The following is a 27,686-nucleotide window of genomic DNA, read 5'->3' as shown; positions in this document are numbered from 1 at the left end:
TATAAGTTCCAGAAAAGAAGGGACTTTGTTTTTATTCATTGTTGTATCACCAGGGACTGTAACAGTGCCTGGCACATGGTAGATGCTCAATAAATATTTGTTAACTACAACTATTTTGGGGGCAGGGAGTATTCCATAGTAAACAAGAGCTAAGGCATTGGATGGAAACAAACCTAAATTTTACCTGTGGGTCTAAACTTATGATCTGTGAAATGTAGGATATGTTATTTGCACTCTCTGCATTTGAGTTCCCTCAGCTGTAAAATGTAGATGATTTAATACTATATACATAATAAATTTGTGATGAGAGCAAATGGGATAATGTGTGTAAAACATCATTAAGCACCTGACATATAACACTAAGAATCTGAAAACTGCTTATAAGCACAGGACCTAGCATGTAGTATGTGCTCAATAGCTGGTAAATTTTTTGATCATTTTATGATCAGAATTTATCATTTTGTGATAAATACACGGAATGATATATGAGAGTTAGAGTTGTTTTTGATGAACACGTGATGGTTTAAATGATGCAAAAAAGTTCTTCAGTTCTTCATTTTAGAATGCCCTGTAGCTAGTCTGGGCTGATTTATCACTCTTTTCAATATGGAGAAATTTGGTTTATTTTAAGTCAGTTTCAACAACAACAAAAATTTTAATAAATTGTTGTGAATAAGTGTTCTCTAAGTGCAGCTTCACTTTATACATGTGTTTATACATTGTGTCTAAGCCCATATAAAATTGCATTTTAAGTGGGGTAAGAAAATTTTCTATTTAAAGGAATCTTGTGACTTCTTTGGTAAAACATATCATCCTTTTCTAATCAAAATCGTTCTATAATTGATCAATTTTGTAAACTTGGATGTTTGCATCCCCAATTTCTGAAATTATGTATGAAAAGACTTGCGGCCAATGCCTCTCATAAACAGAGTGTATATTTATTGCATGAAGACTTCTTTTGCAGTTTTACTGATAATGAAAACGTAGGCGAGAAGTTAGGGGAAAAAATGTACTAAGCTCTTATTAACCTGCAATATAGGAACATAATTAGAAAATTACTTTTGCAGGTTTCATTTAAATTGTAACCTTGCAAGTCTGCACAACAGTTTTTTGTTTACGTTTTTAATCTAGTAAATGTTCCTCTTGGCAATAACATCAGAAAGAAAGAGTGTGAAACACATAGGAAGCGAGGAATAACTTTCAACGTCTGCTGTAGCCCCCCGGATTAGCCGAAAAGCAGGCGGATAGGCACGGTTCTGCACAGTAGGAAGGTTTGCACTGTGACTCCGCAGCTGTACTAGAGCAGGAGGGATACCCAGGTCACCACAAGCAACACCGATCGAGCATATCCAGAAAACCACTGCTTTTAAGGAGAGAGGAAATGTCAGCCTTCTCTCCCATTAAGTCTTATATTTTATCATTGGGTGTGAATAATAAAGCTAGCTTTAAATAGCAACAGTAAGAAAACTCTTTGAAGGGTAATTAATTTTCGACCAACCGGAAGGAGAAACAGCATCCAATCGGCGCCCGTTTCTCAGTGGCCAATCAGATTTCCCCTTACATTGCAGAGCTGGGAAAAACGGAGCTGGACCCTTGTGACTCCCAGCGTGTGGCTGATACAGTTACCTGCAGGACAGTGAACTACTGAGGCTGCATTTGTTACTTGAACATTAAGAGACTAGCAGTTCGGTCGTTCACTGTGCTGGCTGGATTTGCTTGTGTTTGTTCTTAGCCACTGCTCATGTAATGCACTCCCTTAACCAGGAAATTAAGGCATTCTCCCGGAATAATCTCAGGAAGCAATGCACCAGGGTGACAACGCTAACTGGAAAGAAAATTATAGAAACATGGAAAGATGCCAGAATTCATGTTGTGGAAGAAGTAGAGCCGAGCAGTGGGGAAGGTTGTGGTTATGTGCAGGACCTTAGCCTGGACCTGCAAGTTGGTGTTATTAAGCCATGGTTGCTCCTGGGTGAGTATATTGATTTGCCACTAAGTTATTGAGTTCATTTAACTATATTAATTAACGTTTTCCTCCCTAATAATAATAGTCTGTACTATCAGCTAAACTGCTGGAAAATTGAAATGCTTCCTTTTTCGGATATGGAACTTACACTAGCTAGCTACACTAGCTAGTCAGGGATGTTTCTGCTCCACTATATACATAAGAGGCATAGATTCTAGTAACACATAGCACCTGGTATTTGAATTTTCTAAAAGCTTTCTTCCTGTTTTTCTAACTTCTCTGGAGGATAACACATTGATGTTGTATTTTCTTGGATAATAAAAGGATATAGCCTTAAAGATTATCAAAGTAAAAAGAATGCTTTTATTAGGCAAAACTACAAGTGACAGGGGTTGAAGTTATAGAAAAGTTAATATTTCAAAAGGCAAATGCTTTTTTGCCTGCTCTGGGGTTGCAAACCATATGGAGTGCATGCCTCCTGTGGCCACATCTGTTCATGGTGTCTGTTTTTGTAGTGTTAAGGAGAAGGTGGACTGATATTTTATAGCTATGAATCTGATGGTTTATGATTTCCTGTATTACGGAAAATACAGATTCCCTATACAAAGCATAATCCAAATGAAGCACAGTTATAAAAGTACAAGCTTGTTAGCTTGGCAAGAATATGATACGATATTCTTAAAAAATAGTCAACAGTGTTTTAAGTAGGTTTGAATTATTTTTGATTTGTGAATAGAGAAATTAAGACTTGGAAAAATCAGTGATTTGTTAGTATTTATACAGCCAAGCCTCTCCGGAGTAAAAAGAGCACTGAATTGGGTGTCAGAAATGGCCAGGTATTATGTGGAGTGCACATAGCATCTCACTCCTTTTAAAAACTCTGTGAAGCAGGGATCATCAGCTCCATTTTACAGATGGGAACTGGATTTAAGATTGGTTAAGTAACTTGCACAAGCTCAAGTCTGATACACTCCGGCTCTCCATTGTTACATAGACTGACTCAGGGAGTCCAGGCTTTTAGCCATGCTCTACGTAAAGCTAGATGAGCTAGTGAAAGTCATTTATTCTATTTGGTCCTCCAGAAAAGCCATCTGTAAAGCTGAAGTAACAGTATGTGCTTATCTTATAGGGTTGTCCTCAAGTTGGAAAAGGTTTTTGAAACATATCAATTGCAGTATACATATGAGTTGTTATTGTATTATGTATTATATGAATTGTTACATGACCTGTCTTTTCACCAAATAAATATATCCAATTAGTTTCTGCAGCCCTGTGAAAAAATGAAGTGGGTCATTTAGCTAGTCTGGAAGGTGCACCCAGGATTTGCACAACATTTCTAGGAGAGGAAATAAGGCACATGTTTTGGTTATTTGGCTTCCATTGTAGTAATAATGGTTTAAAATAATTATGGTAGAATTAAAAAATATCATTCACCCTTTCAGAGTTTTCATGAACTTCACTTATTTTTTTATCTAGACTTATGCAAAGTGAGCTGATCAAGGTAGTGTTCTCAGATTGGCATTGGAACCCTTCCAGGATCTTGAGCGAGTGCTGGGAGGGACTTCTGAGACTAGTCCTTATATGGTCGCCTCTTTGGACCAGGAAATGGGATAATTTCATCAGGTACAACCTCCTTTCTTCTGAGAGGTAGATAGACCTTCTTTTGCCCAGTTACAAGCGACTTATTCTGAGGGACCTATGGATGGTTACATCTAAAGTTCTTCCACGTGAATGATGCAGGGGTTGTTTCTAGGTTGCTTCAAAGAGCTTCCTTCATCTATTCAAAGCAACACAGCTCCCACCTAGCACTACATGAAATTAAATTTTGTTTTGGGTGGGAAATAAAGAAAATAGAAAGCTGTCAAAATATAATGTCTTTTTCAGTTAGCTCATAAATTCACCCAAGCTTCTGCATTTCAAAAATCTTACATAGGCCCTTGAACTACCTAACAAGTTGATAAAAGATCTTAGTCAGTGAATATTTTTGTCCTAGGTTTTGCAAATTATATTTTTACAACAAAAATCACTAGGACTTTTCTTATATCCAACTTGATTTGTAAAAGTGAAAAATTCCATTTCTCTTGGGTAGTTAAAAGGGTACAGTTATTTCTTGTTATGTCCATCCTGTTAAGAAATCCCAACTGGTAACATTTTGAGATCTTTGCTTCAATTCTAGGTGAAAATCTTGGGATCCTTTATAAGGTTGTAGAGGATTTCTGATATCCTGGAAGCCCAGTATTTTTAGGAGGCAAATAATACATTAAATTTGTATAGCTCTTAATTTTGTAAAATTCTTTCACAAATATTATTTTACCTTATCCTTATAGGAATTTATGCTCCTATTTCTATCCATTTATGAATGTTTACTCCTACAAATTTTCTCAAAACATTTCTCTTTGGAATATTATTTATTTCCCTTTTCAGTAATGTAATAATATCTTTTTGGTTTATTTCAGTAATAATTTTTTTGTTTAATTTTTTGATGATGAAAATAGAGATTTGTAAATCAAGACATGCTGCACCAGAATTTATGCAGTATTTAGTATTTTCATTAAAAAAGATCTCTTAAAAATAGAAACAGGATTCTGGAGATCTTACGTAGCCTATTTTTTATGATACATATATTATGATTGCAACACATTGAACTTGTTAGAAGACCCAACTCCAGTAGCACGTAATATACTTTCTAAATCAGTTACTTCATCTGTAATATTTCCTTAATAATTCTTGGCCAAGGTCTTGAATATTAGTGGTTTGTGTCATTGTAAAATATAACTGTAAATTATTATTATTATTATTAGACTTCTTTCTTTAGTTGTAGTCCTATTTATCAACTTCTTTTTCTGTTATTTAAAAAATTGCCATACTGTTAAAATTGATTTGCTATTCAGTTCTATTAAGTTTAACACAATTATAGATCCATGTTGCCACTGTTAAAATCATAAAATTATTAAAATTGATATTTGTTTTAAAATCTCAATTAAGATAGTTTATAAAAGGATAACATTTTGCTTTTTCAAAACAAAGATTTAAATAACACATTGTTATAATGATTTATAGTGTTTATTTCTTTTAACGATAAGTGTTTTTCCAACAAAATTTTAACGCAAGACTGCAACACAAAGCAATCATTTAAAATTGGAGAAAAGCTGATGTTTATGTCTAGAATTTAGAGAGAATTAACGTGAACTGAATACTACCAAGTATTAGATGAAACATACAAGCCAATTACCTGAAGTCCATTTGTGCTGACTAAAATTATTCCCCCACACTATTAAAACTCATGTAATTTTCCTATTGTTTGAAAAGGCAGTGATACAAGTTGATTTTTGGTCTCAAGAACACTAAATTTGTACCAATATATTCATATTCTGGAAGTCATTTTCAAAATATAGCAGCCAACTCTGGAATATAACTGACCTGTTCTGTTTGGTGTGTGTGTGTATTTAATGGAAATAATGAAAATATACAGGTTTGATAAATATAATAATGACAGTTTGGGGTAAGAAAAGAAAGAATTTCATTCATGCATGTTTCTTTTTTTTTTTTTCTATTTTAAGAAATAGGTCATGTAGAATTATTATTTAAAAGATAACATGCATATTAAACCACCAAATTTCAGTTAACTTATTTGAACCCATTTCTCCCCCTGGAGATGAATAGGACTTCCTACAGAAAACTGAGAAATTATTTTTAAATTATGAAGTATTTCATATGTGTAAAAAATTACAGACTACACTATAACAGACAATTACATATCCACCATCCAGCTTTAACAAATGTTAATATTTTGATAGGCTAACTTTTAAGTAAAGTTGAATGTAGACTCAGTAAGGAGCCTGTGAGCTTCGTATTACCAAGAGAATATTGGCCAACCAGCATACTTGCTGGCCCTCCACCTACCTAAAGTCACATAATAGAAGCTGGCAGATTTCCCAGGTGGATAAGGTGAGAAAAGTGTTGTTTATAGAAATGGAACCTAATTCAGGAAAGTAAAATACTTGAAATCTTAATATAATAAATGCCCTATTTTTTCAGTTGTGTCACTCACTTTATTTTAACTAGTTGTTCTCATGTATAATAACCTTGCGTATTACCTAGAGTCATTTTCCAAGTGTGAGAGCTCTAGAAAGCCAACTTTGACAGGAAGAAACTGGAAAAGGATACAGCCCTAGTGGTACACAGAACGTGGGTGGAATTCAATAGACCAGCAGTGTTTGCTCTAAGCTACTGGGTGTTCCCAGACCAGCTGGCACTAAATCATTTTGTGGGTGTCTTTTTTAAAATATCCTTTTTTAAGTTACAAAAGAAATAGATATTTATTGTAAAAAGTACACATGAGCGTAAAGAAAAAAATCACCTATAATCCTACTGTTAACATTTTATTCTGTATACTTCCTGTCCATTTTTAAGCATATACATAGTTTTTGTTTTTACAAAAATGGTTGATGTTTTGTAACCTGCTTTTATCACATAATATATTGAGAATATATTTCCATGCCATAAATATTCTTCTACATTTCTCATTTCAAAGGGCTGTATATATTTTCACTACATAATTGTACTATCTTTAATATAACCCAACCCCCATCATTGGGTTTGGTTGGTTTTTTTGTTTGTTTTGTTTTTATAGAGTTTATTTTGTATTACAGACAACACTGTGAAGAACATCCTGATAGCTAATCTTTGCAATATCCAGGACTTTTAGGAAGAATTCCTACAAGTCAGATTTCAGAGTCTAAGAGTATATATAAGATGAATATTTTTTGATGAATATTCCTGAATTATCTTTCAGAAAGTTGGACTGAGGTCCTCCCAAGTTGCATTTCTTAAAATAAATGAATAGCTAACAGAGTTGTTGCAAAAATTAGATTAAAAGTCAGGATGATTATTTTTATATTCAAGGTGATGTTATTTATTTTTTATAGGGTCACAAGATGCTGCTCATGATCTGGATACACTGAAAAAGCACAAGGTAAAAAGAAATGCTTCAGGTCTGGCACTGTGTATAGGAAGTATTTTCATTGTTACATTTATTCAGGAAAAACTGCATAGGTCCATTTCAGAGTTGGATTGGTGAGATTTGGCTATCATTTTAATAAAGTTACAAAAATTATTGCACTTAATTCAAATATGTGAATTTGTAATCCATCTTTCCAGTTTTATTTTCTCTCAATCTCCCTTTACATTTCCTCATGAACCTGACTTTGGAGGCACTTCTTCCTGCTTCTGCTTATGTAGTTCCTCTGTGTGGAATAGACCTTCCCCTCTTCTCTTCTTGTCCAAGATTTACCCATGCCTTGAGTCCCAACTCACATACCACTTCTTCCCCAATGCTATCTCTTCCCACCTTCCCCCACACAACTGATGTGATTTATTACTTATTTCAATATTTACTGAAAAAAAATTATCCATCAACTATTTTGTTAAGCACGATTTCAGGGTCATGGAATTGCTGTGGTTTGAGGAATGGAAAAGGTTCTTGTTCACATGAAGTTTATGATTTGAGGGGCAGAGAGGGAAGAAAGACAAATAAACAGCTACAGTACAGTGTATTGTATGTGTTGATGGGGATGTGCAGGTGCTATGGGAGAGCATAGGAGATGATGCCCTTAACCCATGTTTGTTTGGGTTGGGTTGGGGATAGTAAGGTCAGGGAAGTCTTCCTGGAGGAAATAATATTGAAGTTTTGCTCTGAAGTGGGTGAGGAGGGAGCAGACAGAAAAGTGTTCAGATAGAAGAAATGGCTCTGTGAAGGCCCAGAGACAAGAGAAAGGCTGATGCTTTCAGGAACAGAAAAGAAGTTTAGTAACCCTAGAATAGAGAGTGTGAGAAAGAAGGGTACCAAGAGACAAGGCCAGAGAAGTAAGCGTGAGTCAGATCACAAAAGTCCATGTAAGCCAGAGTAAACTGTTTGGAATTGATACAAAAGACAGTGGAAAGCCTTTGAAAGGCTTTATGGAGGGAAGTAACAGGATCAAATTTGCATTTTAGAAAGATGGATGGTTAGAGGCAGTGTGGAAAATAGGTTGGAGGATTGCTCAAGCTAGAGATGGGAAGACTAGTTTTGAGGCTGTTGCAGCAATCTGAAAAAAGATGATGGTAGCTTAGATTAGGATTCAGTGGGGGTAGAGAGAAGTGGATGGATTTGAGGGGTTTTTAAGAGGGTAGAATTCTCAAAAGTTAATGATTGACTACTTGCAGGACAGAGTAGAAGGGGGGGTGAGGTTGAGAAAGAAGGAGGAGTCAGAGGTGATATTCAGCTTTCTTGGGTTACTAAGTAGGGTTGGTGTCGTCCCATGAGATAGGGAACAAAGTAGGGAGGAGCAGGTTTTGCAGGAAAAATAACGAACTCAATTTTGAATAATTTAAATTTCAGGTGCCGTGGATAATCTCAGTAATGTTATTCAATAGACAGTGTGGGTATATGGGGTCTGAATTCAGGAGAGAGGTAAAAATAGAGATTCAGGAATCTTCAGCTTATAAGTAGTGATTTAAATTGTTGGAGTAAATGAAATCACCTGGGGCAAGGTGCGCAGAGAAGAAGGCCTACACCAGAACCCTGAGTAATACCAACCTATAGGGAATAGTCAAAGGAAGAAGAATCTGCAGTGGGAAAGGAGGTACTGTAAGAGTTTGTAGGAAAGTAAAAGAATTGTGGTGTCATGGAAGCCAAAGCAGAGTTCTGTGGAGGATAGAGTCAGCGGTGTCAGATGCTGCCCAAAGTTTAAGTATTGTTGGGACTGAATTACAGCAGTTGGACTTTAGAACAAAGAGTTGTTAGTGACTTTAGTGGGAACAGTTTCATTTGAATTGGAGGCCCAAGCCAGATTTCAAAAGATTGAGAGGTGGAGGAAATGATCACACCAAAAAAGGGCAGAAGAGAGCAGGAAGACCCATAGGTGATGAGATCAAAAGAGGGAGATGGGAGAGTTTTGAGCGTGTATAAAGCTGATGGTAGAGAAAGGAATTGAAAATACAGGAAAGCAAGAATTGTGGCTAGAGGGCCAAGAAAGTAGGAGGCAGTGTGACCCCAAACACAGGTGCCAGAATGAGCCTCATAAAGGATGTGGGAGCACATCATGCTCTGTATTAAGAAGGTAGAAGGAAAGGGTGAATGCAGGTGTAGGCGAAGTTGTTAAATTTGATGGTAAGATTTGATGGAAAGGGTTCCTATGTGATGACTTGTCTTTTTACTGTAAAATGGTAAGTGAGGTGATCTACTGGTAGTCGGGAAGAGGTGGTAGGGTTGAAAGTTATTAGGAGAGTAGGGAATGTTTGAAAGAGCTGATATGGGGAATGAGGGAGAGAGCCTACTAGGGAAATATAGTTGCTAAGCATCACTAAGGTTCAAGAGAGGTTGGCTCTCATGAACTAATGGTGGCATGAACTGCAGTATTGTGTGAATTTTTTCCAGCAGTGCTTAGCAGTCTGGGTATAGAGGGGACTTTTACCAGTCAGGTGCAGGGGAGGTAGACCATGGACTATAAGCTGAATAACAAAGGAAATGAAGGCAAGAGGGGGCTGATAGATAAAATAGAAAGATCAAGGAGTTGATGGTTTTTGTGAGGTGTAGAGGGAATAACTGAGTGGAAGATGGAAAAATAAGAGTGGGATACCTGAGTTAATGGGATCAGAGCTGGATCAGTCCTGGGCATTGGTCTTGCAGAGGTGGTGAAGGAGAGTGGTGATGAAGGTCATTGGCGATGAAGTCGTCAGGGACCTGTTAAACCCAAGTGGAAATTGATGTCACCCAGGAAAATGGTAGGACGTGGGGTAGGACCCAGAAAACTGAGGGTCAGGTGCCCAAGGAATGCAGGGTATAAAATGGAATAATCAGCTTGTATGAATCTCAAAAGAGCAAGGATTTTTACTGGAGGGTGGAAAAGAAGTGATTTGAAAGAGGCAGGGAGTAGCCAAAAGAATGCAATCCTGCCTCTCACCCACGATGTAAGTGGGGTGCTAGGCCCTTTTCTAGTTGCAGGGGACATAGAAATGAACAAGCAGTAAGGTCCTTGATTTTAAAATATATTTTCAGATGAGAATACATTCTCTGAAAGAATTGAAACAAGGCAGTGAGAGGAGTGGCAGGGGAATAGGCCTCTGAGGGTATTATATTTCAACTGAGACCTTAGGACAGAGTCAGCTGTGCTTAAATCAGGAAAAGAGCCCTTAAGGCTGAGAGAACAGCAAACGTGGAGGCTCCTGGAAGGAACAAGATCAGTATGTGTTCCTCCCTTCTGGTCTCATAACACTTTGTTCTTCTCCTGTAGCTCTTAGCACCTCTACTTTTTATTATTACTGTTGGTGAACATGTTTTCCCCTCTATTATTCAGCAGACTTCTAGAGGATTAGAGACCCTGTCCTACTCATCTTTCATCCCACAGCTCTGAGAAAAAAATTTGATTAAATTGAGGCTGAAAACTTTATGTGATAAACACTTGCAATTAATTTCTTCAAGGAAATAAATACTAACGAATTCATTAACTAATTTGATATGTTTACTAGTCAATGTACTTATTTGTGTTTAAATTGGACTCCCCTTGTTTTATTATAATAATAACTGCCTGACAATAAGAGACAATGGCCTGAAATTGCATAAGGATATGAGAATGACTGTATATCCTGATAGGAACCCTCTTAGATCAATATTTCAACATAAGTAGAACATGGTTTAGAGTCTTGCTTACATGAATAAATTAATATTTCTCAGGGTAAAAATTAGAAAAACTGATAAATCTTTTCATTGGCAAGTGTTTTATTATCTAGGCCCTGTTATGATACACTAGTTCAAATTCACTTTCATCCTGGTGATGTGAACCCAGCTGCTGTTTAAAAGATCATTCTGTCTCTGTATAAAAGATCCTGTTAGATGCCTGGAAGAAGCAAAAGTAAGCTGAGCAGCTGAATAGAGGGTTTCTACAAAATCTTAAGGATGCTGTAAAACAAAATTATTGATTTAAATGCATGACACATTTCAAAGGGATTTCTTGGGGTTTAAGTAGAGTGCAATAACTAATAGAAATTCTCTTGTGGCAGATCATTTCAGAAATTTCTATAGGAATTTCATTATAATGTTTAGATATGGTAATAAGAGTTGTTTTATTAGTAAGGTACTCATTGAGTGCCTGGTGTATGCCCAATAAAGCATGAAGGAGGATAGAAAACTAAGTGTAACATAAAATATTCCAAGTTGTTTACTGCAGCACTGTTTATAATAGCAAATTTATTGAAAACAACACCTATTTCCATAAGTAGGGAATTGGTTAAATGACCAATAGTCCACCCACATGATGGAATACTATATAGCTTTTTTTTTTTACATCTTTATTGAAGTATAATTGCTTTACAATGGTGTGTTAGTTTCTGCTTTATAACAAAGTGAATCAGTTATACATATACATATGTTCCTGTATCTCTTCCCTCTTGTGTCTCCCTATATAGCTTTTTAAAAGAACACAAAAAAAATGGTCTCTAGATACTGATATGAAAAGATCTCCAGGACATTTTAAAAAATTAATTAATTTACGTATGGCTGGGTTGGACCTTCATTGTTGCATGCGGGCTTTCTCTAGTTGTGGCGAGTGGGGGCTACTCTTCGTTGCGGTGCACGGGCTTCTCATTGCGGTGGTTTCTCTTGTTGCGGAGCACGGGCTCTAGGTGCGCAGGCTTCAGTAGTTGTGACGTGTGGGCTCAGTAGTTGTGGCTCTCAGGCTCTAGAACGCAGGCTCAGTAGTTGTGGTGCACGGCCTTATTGCTCTGAGGCATGTGGGATCTTCCCGGACCAAGGCTTGAACCCATATCCCCTGCATTGACAGGTCCAGGACATTTTTAAATAGGGGGAAAAACCCAAGGTGTTGCCTTTGTGTAAGAAAGGGAGTACATAAACTATTTGCATAAAGATACTCTAAAAGAATATACAAGAAACCAACAAAGATGGTTACCATATGGGTGGGAGATGATGGAGTGGAAAGAGGGTGAGAGCAAGACTTCTTAATGTTTCTTTTTTTTTTTAATAATGTTGTGATTTTTGAACTAGTTCAAAAGATAATTTTTTGATAATGCCTAAATGTGAGGATTAAGTGAGTTAACCTGTATGCCTAGCACATACTACGTACACAGTAAAGGGGCTATTCTTATTATCCCTATTATAAAGGGCATCACAAGGTCAACCATTGTTAGGACCTCCGTAACTGCATTTTGGAAATATGCTTGATTACTTGAAGGGTTTTAGGCTAGGTCCCCATCACCATCACCACCATGACCTGAGACTCAGTACAGTTCCTTTCAAGCATGATCATTCAATCAATATATATGTAAGTTGCATTTCCAAGCAGCTAAACTACCTAGACATTGGGTAGTTTAATGATCCACAATATTTGTAAAGCACTTTTACCTTTCAACAAGTTTCCCCAAGATTCTCATTGGGTCGTCTCTGTAATCCTGTGATGTATAGGGAAGCTATATAGATACAGATATATCCTGTAAGTGGTCAGACCTCATTTTTGGTCTTTTGGGAATGCAGAATATAGTTCTAAAGGTAAGGCAAACACATCAATATTATAAAACATTGGCACATCTATTAATTCAGGGCAGAATCATGTAGTCCTGGCCAGAAGTCCACTTGGAGTGAGAGAGTAGCTTGGCACAGTCAGGTGGGACTTCACTGGGGAAAGCAGAAGGACATTTCAGACTGTATCTTCTAAAACTGTTCTTCCCTTCTTTCTAGGTTCTTCCATCTCCTCTCTATGTAAGAGTCTCTCTTGAGAAGATCTGAGTTTTTTTTCTGTTTTCTTCTTTCCACAAGGCAGTTAAGTTAGTAAATAGCCTGTGACCTTCTCTTCATGAGGCCTAGTTCCCTGAGTGTCTTAATACTCTTTCGATTGTGGACCACAGAAACCTGAGCGAGGAAAGAGAATGTGTATGATGATTTAGGGGGCTCTCTGGAACCTGAGGGAAGAGAGTGGCCATGCCAGAGAATAGGAGGCCATCCAGGACAGCCTCTCTCTCCCCCTGGCACATGGCACCTATCTGCACATCTGTGTTGTTCTTCTCATTTGGGAGCAGAGATCTTTCAGCTTCCCTGAGCACTTAATAGAAAATGGCTGTTCTTAAATCTCCCAAGTTTGTGGATCATTCTAGCTGTCTCACACACCTATTTTTTAAATTCCTTGAGATAATCTGCTCAGTCTAGCTTAAGTCAGGCGTCCACCCGAAACCAATTAGCTGTGCTGAGGGAGGGAGTGGGACACAGCCAGAGTCATAGCTGGGAGGGTGGTGGGGGCAAGAGAGGCAGGCTGGACAAGTACTCTAAAATATGATGAGATACAAGAAAATACCAAGGTCAGGCAAACCCTAAGATCCAAACTAAGAGAGACAATAAGTTCAGTGAGAAGCATGTCCTGATAAGAAACAGGGACTCATATTTCTGGTCTGTTTAGCCTTTGGATTCTCTTAATAGACTTTCCACATGGCTCCTTCCATTTGCTTGGTGGACTCCAGGAAAGGAGCCTGAATGTATAGAGGGATGAGGAGGTTGCTTATGTGTGCCACTTAAAAGAAAATCTTTCATGACCATCCCACCTTTCAACCAGACTAATTCATCAGAATTTCCGGGTTTGAGACCCTGTGGCATTGATATTTTTAAAACGCTTACTGATGGTTCTAATGTGCAGCCACACTTGAGAACCACTGTACTTACAAAGAATACAAGAGGAAAATAGGGAAATAATTATTGAAAGGGAAGTTGTGTGCTACTGATGCACTTCCCTTATGTAAGTTTTTATATGGACATTAATTGATTTATTCAATAAATATTTTAAGTACTTTCTGTGCTAAGGTCACTGCTCACTCACAATGCTTACTTACAATAGTGAGTAAGCTAAACCTGGTCCCTGCCCTCATGGAGTTTCTAGTACAGTGAGGGAAATAAACAGACTCTCAGTGGTAAGGGCTATAATGAGGCAAGTAGAGGGTGCTTTGGGGGTATATAGAAATAGCACTTCTGGTAAGGGATGAGGCAGTCAGAAAAGGCTTCCTGAAGGAAGTGTTATTGAGTCATGCTTAAATTGTTTATTCTTGTTACAGCTCTCAACATCTCAGTCTCTGTTTAATTAACCGAATTCATGAGAATTTTTAAAAATCATCCTTTTTTTTCTCTTTAAGGTGACTCATATTCTCAATGTTGCATATGGAGTTGAAAATGCTTTCCTCAGTGACTTTGTATATAAGAGTATTTCTATTTTGGATCTACCTGAGACCAATATACTATCTTATTTTCCAGAATGTTTTGAATTTATTGAACAGGCAAAAATGAAGGTAAGTTTTTTTTTTAATTAATTAATTTATTATTCATTTTTAGTTGCATTGGGTCTTTGTTGCTGTGCACAGGCTTTCTCTATTTGCGGTGAGTGAGGGCTACTCTTCATTGTGGTGCGCGGGCTTCTCATTGCAGTGGCTTCTCTTGCTGTGGAGCACGGGCTCTAGGTGCACGGGCTTCAGCATTTATGGCACATGGGCTTAGTAGTTGTGGCTCACGGGCTCAGTAGTTGTGGCTCGTGGGCTCCATAGTGCAGGCTCAGTAGTTGTGGTGCATGGGCTTATTTGCTCCGCCACATGTGGGATCTTCCCAGACCAGGGCTCGAACCCGTGTTCCCTGCATTGGCAGGCGGGTTCTTAACCACTGCGCCACCAGGGAAGTCCATAAGTTTTGTTTTGATCCACAGTTCTTCAGAAGCAGATATTTAAAAATATGGGTCCATTATCCAATATTTATTCTTTCTGTAATGAATATGTAGAGAACAATTATGAAATTTCCCCTTCAACAATATTTCATTAATTCCTACAACTATTTAGTTTTCCAGTTGCTCTTTTTTCAGTGAAATATTTACTTTTAACTTTAATTTCTCATATTCCTATGCCTTCCTGAGAAATATTCGGATTTAAAATTTTCTGCTTACTGAATTTTCCTGTGTACATAGGTATTGCGTTGGCCCAAAAGTTCTTTCCGGTTTTTTGTAAGATGTTATGGAAAAACCTGAACGAACTTTTTGGCCAAACCAATACGCAGGTTTCCTTTGATAGTTTCTAACCACCTGCCCTCTGACCACTTTGCAAGGTAATCAGGTGGACTGTGGGATAGAGGCTGCTCTAGTCCTGTTAGTGTATTTATGAAGATTAATATTCCTGAGATTGTATAAAAATGCTGATCAGAAGCTGTCCATTGGTTCTCTGACTTTAGAAGACCAACAAAAAATACAATACTTCAATCTTGGTACTGATCCAAGGCAGGGCTTCTAGGCTGGCTGTTACCAATAATTATACCTCGAAATGACATCATTTTTAGTCAGTATATAATTCTTACAAAATTTATGTTAGATAAATAGATGGGAATGTAGAAGCACTACAGAGAAAAGTTAACTGTCCTGGAGCACCCGACAATTAATGACAGTTAATAGAATCCAACTTAATTAAATTCTGATCATCTCCCTTCTACCTTATCTCTTTCCCTCTCTCTCTTCCTTCCTTTCATTTAGTAATATTTATTGAGTGCCTTAGGTGCCCAGCACTCTTCTCGATACCCTTCTCTAGATTACCGGAAAAATGTAACACTTTTCTACCTTATTTAATAGCAGATATTTGGATGAAAGAAAAGGAGGAGATTTTCTAATTCAGAGCCTAGTATTGGCCAGTCTGTTCTCTTGTGAAAAATTTTACAGACTCTAGATTGTCACATTCCAGTGTGCCAGCTAACAGTGTTAGAAATAAAAGTGACAATGTTTCTGTATTAGCTGCTTTCCTAAGGAGATGTAGGATGTACGTTAGACGGTAAAGGAAAAATGTAGACATCATCCATATTCATATTAGAAGATATGCACATGTTGCAAGTAAAAAGTGAAATGGGTAATAGTTAAGAAAAATGGTCCTTAGTTTGGGTTTCCCAAAAAACAGAATGTGAGCCAAGGATTAAGAGCTGATGCTTCATTTGAGAGGTGCAATCCCTAGGCAGTGAGAGTGAGAAGAAAAGGAAGTGACTCAGGTAAGGATGAGAAGCAATGTAAGATGATGTGTTTACCTTGCTGAACACAACTTCACAATGAGCTGACAGCGAAATAGCTGGGTACTTGGTAGGGTGGTACCCAAGACATCCCCAGGCAGGGAGTCCAAAGAAACTGCACCTCAGTACAGATTTTGGGAGGGAGGGAAGAGAGAGAATTTATCTGCCTGGCCATCTGTCAGCTTTTATTTCCCATTGGTCAAAGTTTACCCATGGAGAGGTAACTAACCTCACAATTCCAGGTTGTAGCACCCCACCCCTTCAGCAGCCACCTTGAAGCCAAACCCAATGCCCTGTGGTGTGACTTGCCATCCAAGTTCAGAAGAAGCAAGAAAATCCAGAACTCAGGGTGTACCTATGCAGAGACTGTCATCGGGGAAGAGCCAGGTGTTCTTAGGCAAGCAAAACTTAATAGGCTTAAAGGCACAGTAGGCGGTCAGCCACTGAGGTTGTAGTTGAGGTGGAGCAAGCTGAGGGTGAGATGATGGCATCAAAGTAGTCCGAAGAGATGCATAAAATGTTTCTGCTACAAGATGTATTTGAATTCTGTAATATGTTCTAATTTCTCAAGCCTTATGTTTTTCACTGAAATCTTAGCCTCAGCCAATATTTCCTTACCCTGAAAACTCTTTATTGTTTAGATTAATACATATTTAGTTTTAGCAATAGAAGTCTTGAATTTTCTTCATTTTTTTCTAGAAGAAATCTCTTCATGATTTTGCCTATTGTATATACACGTATTATTAAATGTGATTACTCAGTGAATTGCATATTTCAAAACTACCTTTCTAGGTCCTAGTTTGTTTTCATCTTTTTACATACAGCTGCCAGATGGAATGTCTTCCATTTTCCCATGTCTTTCCTCATTTCTCTCTGTACTTATAAAACCCTGTTTTGTTTGGTTTCTCTGTCCTTCTTCTATCTCTGCCTAATGCATTATTTGTCAGGCTTATGCCCAAAGGGACAGAAATACACATGAGAGGGAAGTAGTAAAGTAACCTCCATAGCCTCAAGAGTTCTTTTAGGAATATTTACTTGACCCCCTTTTTTTTTGCAAAAGGTTTTGTTTGTTAGTATGAAAATGTGTATTTGATATTCCATGTTTACTTTATTATTTATAAGATGTGATTTTAAAAACATGTAATTTATAACATTGTAGAAAAATTGGAAAATATAGATAGGTAAAAATTAAGGTCACCCACTTCCACCATATAGATATAACCAATGTTAGTATTTTAATATATTTTTCTATATATCAAAAGACCTGAACTTGACTAAGTTCATCTGTCAAAAAATATGAATTACTTACTCTGAGAAGATACAAGAGATGTATATTGCTGCCCTTAAGGAGGTGGCAGTCTAATTGAAAGGCTGTTCATAACAACACGAGAACAAAGCAAACTGCGTAAAATGGAAATACTATAACATAATTCCTATATATCTGCCCATAGCAGAATGGTGATTTGATTCTTTTAAGAGAATGTTTTCTCAGAAATGCAGAACAAAATTAATTTGCTTGCTTAGCAAACATTTATGGAATACCTACTCTGTGCCCAAAATTGTACTAAGTATTAGGCATACAAAGATGGCTTGGTTATTCCTCCTGCCCGCCTCTCACGCAGAGAGAGACAGCCTTCTTAGAACAGAAGCCAAAGTTAGCTGGACCAAGAGAGGAGCAAAGGCCTTTCAAGCAGAGGACAACAGCAAGTGCAAAAGAAAAAATTTCTTTATGAATGATTTAATTGTCACTACTTTGAGTTCTGGAAAGGGGATATGAAGCTAGTAGTTTGTTTGGAAATACTTTCAAGGGCAATATGATACCCAAGGAATAATAAAAGGTAAATAGGTAAATTCAAAGGTTGTAGAAACTAACAGAAAAGTAGCTGTTTATATAAGGAATGTAAGAGGGAAGAAAATACTAACATTTTTGAACATTAGCTAAAACTGATTGCACCATGTATAAGATTGAAAATAAAGCTAGTTTCATTTTTGAAAGCGTATGTATGGATCATAACATAGAGATAACTAGTATACAGTCAGGAAACATTAAAAATGACATGAGGCACCTCTTATTAAGCTTATGATTCCAAGTTTCTTTGGAATAGCTAATTTGTTTTGAGTTAAAAGAAGTTCATTAATACTTTTCATTGGTTACTGTAATATGATTTTAAAATGTCTTAAGTCTCATAAAAAAGCCATTATACAAAGTGAGAAAAATTATGTATATGTAGAGTGAATATTTGCGTTTCGCTTTTCTTGTACAGAAAGTTAATATCTGGAAATGACTCTGAAATACATAAATATAAATAGACAATCTTATTTACAAAGCAGAAATAGAGACAGACGTAGAGAACAAATGTATGGATACCGAGGAGGGGAGCAGGGGTGGGATGAATTGGGAGATTGGTATTGAAATATATACACTGTTGATACTATGTGTAAAATAGATAACTAATGAGAACCTACTGTATAGCACAGGGAACTCTACTCAGTGCTCTGTGGTAACCTAAATGGGAAGGAAATCCAAAAAAGAGGGGATATATGTATACATATAGCTGATTCACTTTGCTGTGCAGTAGAAACTAACACAACATTGTAAAGCAATTATACTCCAATAAGAAATTTTTAAAAAAAGGAAAAAAAAAATAAACAATTGAAATTGTCTTTTTGATATGAGGATTTAAAATATTAACTAATTTTCTTGTGAATCATCTGTGTTTCTGGAAATGAGTTACACTTGCAAATTTGTTACAGTAGACCTAGGAAAGGAATTTTGCAATAGATTTATGCATCTAAGAAAACTGCCTTGTAAAAGTAAAATAATCCAATAAGCCATAAACATAGCATTGTTAGTGTGTACTTTGGGCAGAGAATTTTCAGTTGTAAGATTTATTCCCCTTTTCCCTGTTCCCATCTTTATTGTGTTGTAAGAAAAGAAGAATCAAGAAATGAAGTAATTAAAATGTCTGGTTCTGTTGGGTGTGCTTACTGTTCTCTACATTTCATTTAGATCATTAACTTTTTAAAGGCCTGAGATAAGCTAACCTGTATCAATGCTGATCCATCAGATCTATCACATTCATTATTAATGCAATATTACCCCCATCAGCATTGGCCTTGCACTGTGTCCCTTTTCACTTGTGAAGTATCATTTGCAAGTTACCTGAAACGTTTTTCATTTATTGACCTCCTGCTGGTGTCTAATTACCTTTTCCACTTCACATTGTCGTGAGCTATTTGTGTCATCATTTTACTACCTCATAAGTTTAACTATTTTTTAAGTCACTTCCCTCCAGAATAAAATATATCCAAGGGAAGAAAATTTTTTCTTTACTGATCATTTTACCATAGATTTCTAAGGAATGATACTAGTTTCTTCATGGGAGCTCTATGTGTACCTAGAATGTCTCGAGCTTTCTGTTTAGTTTATGATTATGGTTTTATTTATATTTCCACATACATTTCCTGTTATAGACTTGTGGCTACTAAGTTACTAGGCTTTCATGTGTACTTTACTAGATTACTTCAGTTTAATAAAAGATAGTTTCAGAATTCCAAATATATCATCAAAGCATTTCAATTCTGGGAGGTGGGAAGAGAAGGTGTTGGTTAATTGATTGATTATCCCCATTCATTCCCTACAATGAATTGTATTTTGATGATTGAATAGATTGAATCAAATAAATCAATAAAGTGAATATTTTTATTTTATAATTTTAAGTAGTATAAGATTATATTATAGTCTCTCTTAAATGAATAATGAAGATTTTTGTTTGGTTTTATTATAGGATGGAGTGGTTCTTGTTCACTGTAATGCAGGAGTTTCCAGGGCTGCTGCAATTATAATAGGCTTCCTAATGAATTCTGAAGAAATCTCATTTACCAGTGCTTTTTCTTTGGTGAAAAATGCAAGACCTTCCATATGTCCAAATGCTGGTTTTGTGGAGCAGCTTCGTACATATCAAGAGGGCAAAGAAAGCAATAAGTGTGACAAAATACAGGAATTAGAAGAAACAACAGTTCCTGAGTTACATTCTAGCTGATGATGGACAGTTGGTCTCTAGAGCCACCTTTCCCCTTTTTGAGAGTAAACTAGTAGAAACTTCCTTCTCTCATGCTTTTTTCAAGTGGAAATAGAGGTCAATTGGTTGTCCTAAGTTAAGGTATAAATAAATTTTTTAAATTATATCATGTTTTCTTTAGTATTATAATATGTGATTAAATGCTTCTTTGATTTGCTAAGGGAAAATAACAATGTATTACCAATAATTGATTTCTGTAGAAAGAAAAGGTTTAAATTTAAAATCTATATCAAAGCATGAAAGATTAAATTAGTTGATTAAAACTTTTGGTAGTTTTCTATTCCAGCAACTGTTTCCATGAAGGAAAAAACTGGAAGTGCTACTTGACTTACTATTTCAGAGGGAGGTAAATTTCTTTGTGAAGAATTTAAGATTAAAAAACAATACCTTAAACCTCCCAAAAGAGGCAACCAAAATCTGAAGGTTTACACAAATTTATGTAACAGTTAAAATATTCACAAGATTTTTATGTCCTTTTATGAAAATGTACCCACTTTTCATTTTGATTCTTTAATTTAACTGTATTCCTGGTGTTTATTTTTAAAGTTTTTTGTATAGCTATTCTCTCTTACTTTCTTGTGAGCTTATGGTTCTTTTATTAGGTGATTAGTCTCTTACATTGTATGCTTTTTATTCTGGGTCCCTAGCATTCTGTTTTTGCGTCTGACGTCATAATTATCTGATCTCCTTGGATCTGTGGGAAAGTGTTTTATACTAAAAAATCATTTTTAAAATGTGGTTTGATTAATGATCTGTTTTCTAGTTCAGTATTCTACTAGGGAACATATTTTTAAGGAAAGAACAGTTATGGTTTTGTAAGAAATTTTGCATACATTTTTAAAAAGCCCAAAATCATTTACAATTTTATTTCTGGCCACAAGCTTTGATTAGTTTTTTTTTTATTAAGTCTCCATATTAGCAAGGCTGAACTCAGTACATTATGAATTTGCTTAGAGATATTCTTTTAATTATTCAAAATGTACTTAAAATTAATTATAATAATTAAGATAGAATTTATTTAATAGCTTTCAAGTAGACTTTCAAGACTTAGAAAATATCATTGCCCTCTAGATTTTATTAAGAAAGTCCTGAGCTCTTCTTAATTACACATTATAGAGAGCAAGCATTTTCCTATACATAATTTGGAAAGTGCACACTGAGCACATCTGTGCATTTGAGAAAGCAGGCTTTCTTATGCTGCCAGGAGCAAAAAGTAGAGATGATAAATGCAAATTATGTTTCAAGATTGCTTATAGCCTGACAAGATGCCATCATATGCAAAGCAATGAACTTTGCTTCTATTAAGAGGCAGCATAAATGTAATCAACCTTCTGTGAGCTGTTTGAAGCCTAACAAGGCAGACAGAATCCTCTTAAATATGAGACTGGTGTATAATACTGTCTTTATGGTCAATATTGCTGAGGGTTTGCTGGGTGAACCTTTTCCATTCACATGAAAGCATTTATTTAAATACATTTTCCTTTGTTATTGCTGTTTAGTTTTCAGCCATTAAATGTTGTGAATATGAAGCCTTAAATTGAACTTATTCCTTATGGATAGTTTATTATTTTTGTCTGTAGTTTGCGTAGTTTTTTCCTGTAGTGATCTGGTTACAGTACAAACACGTATCTTCTGTATCATCTACAGAAGTGCTTTGAGCATCAATTTTGTTTTCTCTTAACTGATAATAGTTTGCTGTATGTAAAATAAATCAGTAAAGGTAATTGTCTTTTAAATTAGGGGTACTATGTAAGGCAATGATGGGTCATACGTGGAGCATGTTTATTGGGCTTCTCATGGATATGTCACTGTGTCATACCTAGTTATTTATAAAAAGGAACTTTATCATTATGATTCTCTGTCTCACATATTATAAACAGATCTCAAATATTCATCTGTTTCAAGGGAGTGGAAAAAAGTATTTCAAGGATTTTTGGCCTCTATATTAAAATAGATTTTCCTATTTTAGAAAGTCCCCTTCAATGGTAATTTCTCCAAAGATTCTGGAATGTAACAAGTATAAATCAGAGTATTGTCTTAAAACCTTACTCAGTGAATTAACTCAATGAATTAACACCTTTATAAGCAAGACCACAATACATTAAAAAAAAAAAAAAACAGAAATGTAGCACAGTTAATTAATTGATTTTGTGAGTTTAGCTAGTTGCTTTTTCTGCCCAAATCATCCTGAACATAGTCACCCTGTAGTTATTTAAGAATTTAAAGCAGAAGAATTTAAAGCAGAAGATTTTAAAGTTTTATATTCTTGTGATACATACAGTGACATTTTATGATTAACACATTTATGGTTCATTGCCTTTGATATACTTTTAAAAAAGCTTATAGTTAAGCTTTTCTACTTCAAGTGAAACTTTGACTTACTGTTTTGTATCCATATTTATAATGTGCCCCTTATTTCTAGGTATTGATATACTTTAATAAAAATAATAAATTTACTATTTCTCCAATTAATATCTTTAATTCTTTGAGGTTATTTGTTTTAAAAGACAACAATTATTTGCTGTCAAATCCTGGATTAAACAAATCTGTTGGCAAAACACAAAACTATACACTTTGGAATATAAATTAGTTTAAGGTCTGTGGAAATTTGATCCTCCAGCCACCTCAAGAAGTGAAAAGCTAAAGTCAGATCTTGTAATTGGAATTACTGTGGATAAATTGGCAGTGAAAATTCAATAGAATATTCTAGTAGTTTAAGTCAAGAGATACTGAATTACTCTCAGACTAAACTGAGATTTACTATCTTAGTAAAGCCTTCCCTGACCACCTTATTTCAAATTGCTCCCATCCCTAACACTTATATCTACCTTTCCTGTTTTATTTACTGCATATCCCTAATTATCCCCCAAATTTTATACATATATATATATATATATATATATATATATATATATATGTACAAAATTTTTTTTTTTTTTTGCAGTACACGGGCCTCTCACTGTTGTGGCTTCTCCCGTTGCGGAGCACAGGCTCCGGACACGCAGGCTCAGCGCGTCAGTTTTGTCAACAGTTTTGTTTTGCCTGGCATCCTAGAGGGTGGATTTCCAGCAAGTTCTTCCATATCTCTGCCATTCAGTGAGCCATAGCATCACTCTGCAACAAGATCTATATTTCAACCCTGGGAGTCTTCTTCCTTGAACACTCATCCCCAGGGGTGGTGGTTGCTCTTTATATCTGCTATTCGTATGTTGTTTACTTCTTCCTTTCTTACCAATCCCTCATTACTCCAATCCTATTATGGTTAATAAACTTTTATATCAAGCTTTTCTGGCCCAAGTTATTGTGTAGTTTATCTCTCCTGAGGGACCCAGACTGTCTAGCCTATAATTTACAGTCACATTTTTTAATAATTGTCCTTGTGGAGTGATTCTGATAGCAGGTCAAGCTATGTTACAACCATGCAGATTATGTAATAAAAGCTGAAATGGCAACTAATGTTGTCGGTAATTTTTTGAGAGTCTAATTCTATCAATATAAACAGTGTTCAACGTAAAGTATAAACACAATGACCTGATTTTGTTAATGCTTCTTGTCTACAGAGTGATGAATTCTTCAAAGTTGAAAAAAAAGCACACAAATAGTGCAATTTGCTCTTGTTCTTATGTTTTCACCCACTCTTCCCATTTGTATATCATACCAGCAGGAGAGGAAATTGCTTTCTTTGCTTGCGAGGAGTTCCCACTCCCCTCTTTCCACAGTTCAGTTATTCTACTAAATTTGTGAATCTACTTAATAATAGTTGCAATTAGTGCTAATGCAACTTCATGAACTCGGGGGGGTAAATGAAGACAGCTAATGTCTCACCACTAGAGATTTGTTTATATTTACCTCTTATAAAAGCAAATGCAAGCTTTTATAAGTGCTCACAAACAAAAAGTTCCCTATATCTTCCCCAGGATTGGCATACAGCTTGCTGTGTATAATTTATAGCATTCTCCCTTTCCCCTTTAAAAAATCTGGTATAATAATTGCCTATCTTCAGTTTTATGACACTCTAACAGCATGTCTTAAATATGACTGATCTTGCTTTGGGAATATCATTAGCAGTTTTTCTCAGTATTTCTTCAACGCATAAAAAGAACTTTTTTTCACACTCAGGGGCTCCCCTGAAGACTCTACTTTTTTATGCAACAACTATTTTTTTTTAGCATCTTTATTGGAGTATAACTGCTTTACAATGGTGTGTTAGTTTCTGCTTTATAACAAAGTGAATCAGCTATACATATACATACATCCCCATATCTCCTCCCTCTTGCTTCTCCCTCCCACCCTCCCTATCCCACACCTCTAGGTGGTCACAAATAAGCAACAACTATTTATTGATCATCTACTACATGTCAGACACTGTGCTAGGTGCTGGGGATATGATGATAAGCAAAACAGTCAAAAATCCCTGCCCCCATGGATCTTGCATTCAAAGTAACACCACCGTGTAATAACCAGACATATCTGCATTGCTCTCTCAGTCTTCTGCTGGTTAGATTTTCCCCCGTTTTAAAATGTCTGAACCACGGAGGTCTTTCTTAGGAGAGATGGGCAAATGACCAAGGGCAGAGTTTTCTAAGGATCTCCCAACACGACTGCTCCTGGTCCTACTGAAGTAAATAGCAGCCGTAAGAAGAAGTACAAAAACTCCTCCTCACTAGCATCTACCTACAATGATAACATTAACAATAAATCCCAAAGTTTGAAGAAAACAGTTTCCTAGAAATCACTAGAAAAAATGTTGTCTACAGATACCAATTGTGTATTCCTTTTGTTATAAGACAGAGTCCTAAAATCATATTTTAAAAACTTCCTTCCCCAACGTGCAGCCTATTTTTTTTGGTTTTCATCAAGCTACACACACACACACACACACACACACACACACATTCCTTTTATAAGTGATTTTCAAAAGACCTTTCTTCTTTTTTTTCTTTTTGGCCACACCACGCGGCATGTGGGATCTGAGTTCCCCAACCAGGGATAGAACCTGTGCCCCCTGCATTGGAAGCACAGAGTCTTAACCGCTGGACCACCAGGGAAGTCCCAAAAGACCTTTATACTTTAAAAATATTAATCAAGCTGATATTTAAGGAAATAATTGATACTCTTTTCTGTTCTGTCAAGATATAGGGTCCTTGGATGACCGTATCTGTATGGGTAAACTGTTAACTGTCCTCACAAGAAAGTTGAAAGAATTAGCAATTGAATGTTTATAAATTTTTTTGTTTCTTTGAAAGTTGTTGCAATTATTATTACAATAGGATTAAGTTGCAAATATTGAAGAAGTTACAGTGATAGCACCTAGCTTAGTAGTGGGCACTTGATTTAAATAAAAAATTGATGTACATTTCCAAATGATGAGTAGCTTAGAAATAAAATTATCTCACTATATAGTCCATATCCTTGGAATAGGTTAAGCACCTATTTGTATTTCAAGAAGACTCTTTTTTTTTTTCAGTAAGTACTAATATATTCTACAATTCTCATTAATTCCAGACAAAAGAAGCATTCATTGAAACTTTACTTAAGAAGTAAATTTCCTTTTCAGTAGGGTTAAGAAATTGGGAAATCACTAGAATTCAATTCTGTGATCTCTTTCCATTCAGCAAGGATGGACAGCTGTGGACCTTGTTCACAAATAATACAACAAGCTGGCCAAATGCCACAAGTGTATGGCTCCTTGACATTGCAAATTCATGGTCAAGTTGAGGCTCAACTCCACTCAGACCGGTCAACGATTGGTCTTCCCATTGCAATACTTTGGTCAGAGGAACCTGGAGCAATTAAAGTCATTGTCTTTTATTATCTGTTAACTTTTTTTTTTTTTTTTGCGGTACGCAGGCCTCTCACTGTTGTGGCCTCTCCCGTTGCGGAGCACAGGCTCCGGACGCGCAGGCTCAGCGACCAGGGCTCATGGGCCCAGCCGCTCCACGGCATGTGGGATCTTCCCGGACCGGGGCACAAACCCGTGTACCCTGCATCGGCAGGCGGACTCTCAACCACTGCGCTACTAGGGAAGCCCATATTATCTGTTAACTTGATATCATCTCTCCTAATCAATGGCTCTACAACTGAGCTGTATGAAAATGTGTTTTCTAAAACTGTATAGTGCTATACTAATAATATTATTTTGTTATTCTAAATTGGTCAGGAAAAACCTTTTAGTCATTCTGTACATACTTCGGAAACTTCTCTGCTTTTGTAAAATATATGTTGATAGCACAGGATGTGTTAGTCTTCCCCTGTAACACAGAACGTACCAGCCTCTCCTGATTCTGTAGCACAGAGTGTACGAGGTCTCTCCTAGCCCATAGCACAGGGTGTATCAGTCTTCCCTCAGTCTATAGCATGGAGTATTCTAATCCTCCCCCAGTCTATAGGATAGTCCCTTGAATTATCTTTACTTTAAATGATAAAGTGTTAAGTTGTATAATATAATTCATAGTTAATGAACATGCAGATATTCCAAACAACAAAAAAGTTTTTTGTTATAAGTGTTAGAATTTTATTTTCTCTTGTAATTTATAGAACCTCATACAATGCAACCCAAAGTAGACTTAGAACTAATGCTCTTAACAAAACTCTTAATAAATATTGGGCTTCTTAGGACCATTGGGTTATGCTTAGTACTACATACATACTATTTGAATGGATCTCAAGTAGGATAAACTGAAAGAAATACACACCAGGACACATCATAATTAATCTTCTGACAACTAAAGGCAAAGAAAAATCCTTGAAAGGAGACAGAGAAAACACCTTCGCTATAAAAGAAAAGCAATTTGAATGACAACAGATTTCTCTTCATAAGTCATGGAGGCCAGAAGGACATGGCATCATATTTTTCAAAAGCTGAAAGAGAAAAACTGTCAAACTCAAATCCCATACCCACCAAAAACATCCTCTAGGAATTAGGAGAAAATCAAGACATTCTCAGATGAAGGAAAACTAAGAATTTTTGGCCAATTGAACTACCCTAAAAGATTGGCTTAAAATCATTTCTCTGAACAGAAACAAAATGATAAAAGAAGAAATCTCAGGAAAAAAGAATATGATAAAAATATGAGTGAATACAATAAACTTTCCTTCTCCTCTTGAGTTTCTACATTATATTTCATGGTCGAAGACAAAATTATATCAAAATCTGATATGCTTCTAAATATATGTAGAGAAACAATTATATTATAAATGGGTGAGGGTAATAGCTACTTTTGCCTGATAAAATGGTGGACTTTACTGATTGATTTTCAAATGTTGAGCCAAGGCATAAAGGTTTCTATAGTTCATTTGAAATGGTAAATTATGCAAAATTTAACACCCATTTACCATACTCCCAGAAAAATAAGAAAAAGAGAAAATGTTCCCAACTTGATAAAGAGCAGCCATAAAAAGAAAAACCTATGGCTAACATTATACTTAATGGTGAAGGACTAAATGCCTTCCTGCTAAGATTGGTAGCAAGGCAAGGATGTGCATTCTCACTATTTCTTCAACATATTGCTGCAATTTCTAGCCAGAGCAATAAATCAAAAAGAGGAAATTAAAGGTATACAGATCAGAGAGGAAGAAATAA

General features: G+C 36.1%; 1 protein-coding gene across 4 annotated transcripts; it reads left to right on the top strand.

Annotated features, from left to right (window-relative positions):
* The first annotated feature begins 1,561 nt into the window (after positions 1-1,561).
* DUSP19 (dual specificity phosphatase 19) lies at positions 1,562-23,556 on the top strand. Of its 4 annotated transcripts, XR_003437071.1 has the most exons (5): positions 1,562-1,972; positions 6,895-6,941; positions 14,132-14,284; positions 19,811-20,185; positions 23,049-23,160. XR_003437071.1 is itself a non-coding variant. In XM_027126479.1 (4 exons), the coding sequence occupies exons 1-4, from the start codon at positions 1,747-1,749 to the stop codon at positions 20,063-20,065; spliced, it is 681 nt and encodes a 226-aa protein (XP_026982280.1). In that variant the 5' UTR covers positions 1,562-1,746; the 3' UTR covers positions 20,066-22,576. The 4 variants fall into 4 exon arrangements, 3 of the variants coding, with proteins under 3 accessions (XP_026982280.1, XP_026982295.1, XP_026982306.1); XM_027126479.1 differs by lacking the exon at positions 23,049-23,160 and having other exon boundaries at positions 19,811-22,576; XM_027126494.1 differs by lacking the exon at positions 19,811-20,185 and having other exon boundaries at positions 1,590-1,972; positions 23,049-23,556.
* Positions 23,557-27,686: the final 4,130 nt, after the last annotated feature.

Source organism: Aethalodelphis obliquidens, unplaced genomic scaffold (genome assembly GCF_003676395.1).
Source record: "Aethalodelphis obliquidens isolate GAN/ISIS:26980383/991018 unplaced genomic scaffold, ASM367639v1 scaffold2, whole genome shotgun sequence".
In the NCBI taxonomy this organism is placed as follows: Eukaryota; Metazoa; Chordata; class Mammalia; order Artiodactyla; family Delphinidae; genus Aethalodelphis; species Aethalodelphis obliquidens.
The sequence above is the reverse complement of the archived record's forward strand: the minus strand, read 5'-3'. Positions and strand labels throughout refer to the sequence as shown.

Excerpts from the sequence above, each read along its gene's own strand:
- DUSP19 (XM_027126479.1), top strand. The coding sequence starts at position 1,747 with ATGCACTCCCTTAACCAGGAAATTAAGGCATTCTCCCGGAATAATCTC. Across the intron at positions 1,973-6,894 it reads TAAGCCATGGTTGCTCCTGG|GGTCACAAGATGCTGCTCAT; the intron begins GTGAGTATATTG and ends TATTTTTTATAG. Across the intron at positions 14,285-19,810 it reads TTGAACAGGCAAAAATGAAG|GATGGAGTGGTTCTTGTTCA; the intron begins GTAAGTTTTTTT and ends GTTTTATTATAG.